The sequence below is a fragment of the Patiria miniata genome, unplaced genomic scaffold, assembly GCF_015706575.1.
Source record: "Patiria miniata isolate m_02_andy unplaced genomic scaffold, ASM1570657v1 HiC_scaffold_29, whole genome shotgun sequence".
Lineage (NCBI taxonomy): Eukaryota > Metazoa > Echinodermata > Asteroidea > Valvatida > Asterinidae > Patiria > Patiria miniata.
The window spans coordinates 15847446-15851276 of NW_024037068.1; the positions used below are offsets into that span (position 1 = coordinate 15847446).

The 3831-nt window shown below is 48.8% G+C and overlaps 1 protein-coding gene across 1 annotated transcript; it reads left to right on the forward strand.

Moving 5' to 3' along the window:
- The first annotated feature begins 148 nt into the window (after nucleotides 1-148).
- LOC119736288 (potassium channel subfamily K member 1-like) lies at nucleotides 149-3831 on the forward strand. The gene is made up of 2 exons (XM_038210333.1): nucleotides 149-631; nucleotides 1950-3831. The coding sequence occupies exons 1-2, from the start codon at nucleotides 310-312 to the stop codon at nucleotides 3410-3412; spliced, it is 1785 nt and encodes a 594-aa protein (XP_038066261.1). The 5' UTR covers nucleotides 149-309; the 3' UTR covers nucleotides 3413-3831.

Here is a 3831-nt window from a genome sequence, read left to right on the forward strand (position 1 = left end):
TGACTTGGCCCCAACCCTCCTAAGTCCAACGAGAAAAAAAAAAAAATACGCGAACCGCCCTGCATTTAAAAAAAATCTCTTATATAAAACGGTATAATTATACCAGCAACAATCTTAATAGTGTTTTATATCCCGCCGTCTGGTATACAGTCATTAATAGTAAGTATATGATTGCTTGACATTGGTCAACCGTGGAGTAAACGTGAAGGCCTTAAACACTATCACAGAGTAACTTGTATCGATAGAACACCGATTGAACGCTTCTCAGAGAAATTGGATTACAATTTCATTGTGTGTTTTCCTTTCAACATGATGAAAGTCTGGGTCAAGTCCATTCTTCTGGTCATCACGCTGTCGGTGTATATTGCGTTGGGCTCGTTAGCGTTCGTACTCATCGAGAGAGACTCCTCCGTCGCGGGACAGCGCGTATTACGCGCGCAAGTGAAGCGTTTCATAGCCAATCACAGCGAGTGTGTGGATGCTGAGGCCATGAGGTCGCTGTGGCAGGATATTCAGACCGTCTGGTCACGAAGTGTTCTCCATTTGCCCGTCAAAGCTGGCGGCCCATGGAGGGACACTTGGAGAATTCAGAACGCCTATGTCTTCTGCTATACCGTGGTGACTACAATGGGTCAGTATATAATGATGTGCAAACCCGACCCGAAACCGACTCGACCCGAAACCGACTTCGGGTCGGGTCGGTTTCGGTTTTGCATTTACATTTTCGGGTCGGGTTGGTTAAGCCATCTTTTGAAGAAAAAAACCACGAAATAAACCGAAACAGTTGAGAAATTCAGGTGATGCAATACCATTGACAGTCACTGTGACCGCAACCCACCGTGGTGAGGCCAACGTGCGCACTATCAAGTTCCCACGGTATTAATTTCCAGTCGGATCGGGACTGACAGTGAAATAGATAGATTGTAATAGTTTTCATGATACTGCGTGGTGACCATGCGTTTGTTCAATAGGCGGAGTTACTCTCGATCAACCCACTGAGTATGACAGATGAGAGAGAGAGACGATGGTTTTGCAAAAGAATTCATGCCATGTGGTTAAGGGCAGGCACAAAAAAGTGATCACTTTGTCCAAGCCAAGTATTCGGGGTTTTTGTCGGGTCGGGTCGGTTCCGGTCGGTTTTACCTTATTTTTTGTCGGGTCGGGTCGGTTTTAAGGGAGTTAAGATTGGTTTCGGCTCGGATTCGGTTTATATCTTTAATTTTTCGGGTCCGCGGTTTGGCCTGGTCGACCCAACCCGATGCACATCATTAGTAATACATACTTATTTTTATCCCCGCAATTTGGGTTTTGCTATTGACTGCTTCGAGCGGTGTAGTCAAACTAGCCTCCCGTGTTGATCCGTTGAGCAGTTATTTTCCCGAGGTGAGGCCGAGGGAATATAGAACGCTTGCTCCATGGATCACCGATCAAGCATAAGCATATCAAGAGTATTGCTGTTATTTCAACCAGTTACCTTTAAAGCATTTTAAAGTACGAACGTCGTAAAGCAACTAGTTGGTAGCCTAGTGGATATCAAAATGAGGTATGGATACAAAGATATCTGGTTGGAATCCACGTCGTCGCTGCTCATTTTCATCAACTATTTTTCTTTTCTGAATTTATCGTTGAGATCATTTTAATGTAAAAGGAAAAAGGAGAACGAGAATCTAAGTGCCTTGCAATGAATCAAAGGAAAACTTTAACTGTGCATGACGTTTTGGGCAGCCCGCGTATACGGGAAAAAAATGCGGCCGGAGTTCGGCTATAGATAAGACATTAATTTGCTGTGTTTTTCTGTATGATAACCCTTTTGTCGTCCCAAGAGGGGGTGTTGCCGTAGACATATCTTTGAACCCCACCCCCTAAGATCTGTCACTGGAAGGCTATTCATGCTTTTGCAATGATCGACGTTATTTTGACTCGATTTTATCAAATTCAATCCGATGCAGGTTTTGGCTGGATCACTCCCTCGACTCTCTGGGGTCGGATCTTTTGCGTGGTCTTCGCCATCCCCGGAATAGCACTCAACGGCTACATGCTGTCTGTCATCGGAAGCACCTGCCAAGTGGTCTGGATCAAGTGCTTCAATCTCTTCGTCAGGGGGACCTCATCAGTCAAATCACAACGAGTACGGAACATCCTTGGTGTGTTGGTCACGTTTATGATCCTCTGGGTTGTCTTGATCATGATCCCGGCTGCCATCTTTGTTCCTCTGGAGAACTGGTCTCTTCTGACGGCGCAGTACTTCAACTTCGTCGCTCTGAGTACCGTCGGGTTCGGGGACATAGCACCCTCACACGCCGCTCTACCACCCCAGTACCGCACCGAAACAGGGGAATACCTGTACAGGGTGGGGGTTATGCTGTACTTTTTAATCAGCATGGCCGTGTTCTCCACCGTGTTCACCGGTGTGTGGCGCTACCACAAGCAGCGCATGTTCAAGGCGGTCGGCAGCGGCAGCAGCCGGCTGATGATGATGATACGGGGACAGAGCAGGCTGAGCCGGGAAGGGGTTGGACACCATAACGAGGCTGTCGAACTCGAAGACGAGGCTGTGGAACTGGAAGACCAGGCTGGGGAATGCGAAGACGAGGCTGTCAAAATTGAAAGCGTGTCTGTGGAACTGGAAGACGAGGCTGTAGCATGTGAAGTCGAGGTTGTGGAACGCAAAGACGAGGCTGTCGAACTCGAAGACGAGGCTGTGGAACTGGAAAACCAGGCTGGGGAACGCGAAGACGAGGCTGTCAAAATTGAAGGCGTGGCTGTGGAACTGGAAGACATGGCTGTGGAATGTGAAGTCGAGGTTGTGGAACGCAAAGACGAGGCTGTGGAACGCAAAGACCAGGCTGGGGAACGCAAAGGTGAGGCTGTGGAACTGGACGACCAGGCTGGGGAACGTGAAGTCGAGGTTTTTGAACGCAAAGACGAGGTTGTGGAACTGGAAGACCAGGCTGTGGAACTGGAAGACGAGGCTGTGGAACGCAAAGACCAGGCTGGGGAACGCAAAGACGAGGCTGTGGAACGCAAAGACCAGGCTGGGGAACGTGAAGTCGAGGCTGTGGAACTGGAAGACCAGGCTGGGGAACGTGAAGTTGAGGTTGTGGAACGCAAAGACGAGGCTGTGGAACTGGAAGACGAGGCTGTGGAACGCAAAGACCAGGCTGGGGAACGCAAAGGTGAGGCTGTGGAACTGGACGACCAGGCTGGGGAACATGAAGTCGAGGTTGTGGAACGCAAAGACGAGGCTGTGGAACTGGAAGACCAGGCTAAGGAACGTGAAGTCGAGGTTGTGGAACGCAAAGATGAGGCTGTGGAACTGGAAGACCAGGCTGGGAAACGTAAAGATGAGGCTGTGGAACACAAAGACGAGGCTGTCGAACTCGAACACGAGGCTGTGGAACTGGAAGACTAGGCTGGGGAACGCGAAGGCGAGGCTGTCGAACTAGAAGGCGAGGCTGTCGAACTGGAAGACCAGGCTGGGAACGTGAAGACGAGTCCGTGCAACTCGAATACGCGGTTGTGCATCTCGACGAGATCGTGGATGTGACGGGAAAGTAATTTTTTCTTACAATTACTCTGGACTTATATTAACACTGATGAATATATATACAGTGTTTAAGAAACCACGTTAGTGAAGGACAAAACCCAATACATGTATTGAATCACGGCTCCTAGACACCTGGATAAACGACTGTTCTGAGCTCTAAAACAAAATGCACTGAGCGGACTTGTCTAGACGCGTGATAACGGGCATTAATATCCGTTGGCTAAGCGCTTGTAATCGCGAATTTTCCAGGTGTGCCACTGTGTTTGGTTTTCGCATGACATCTA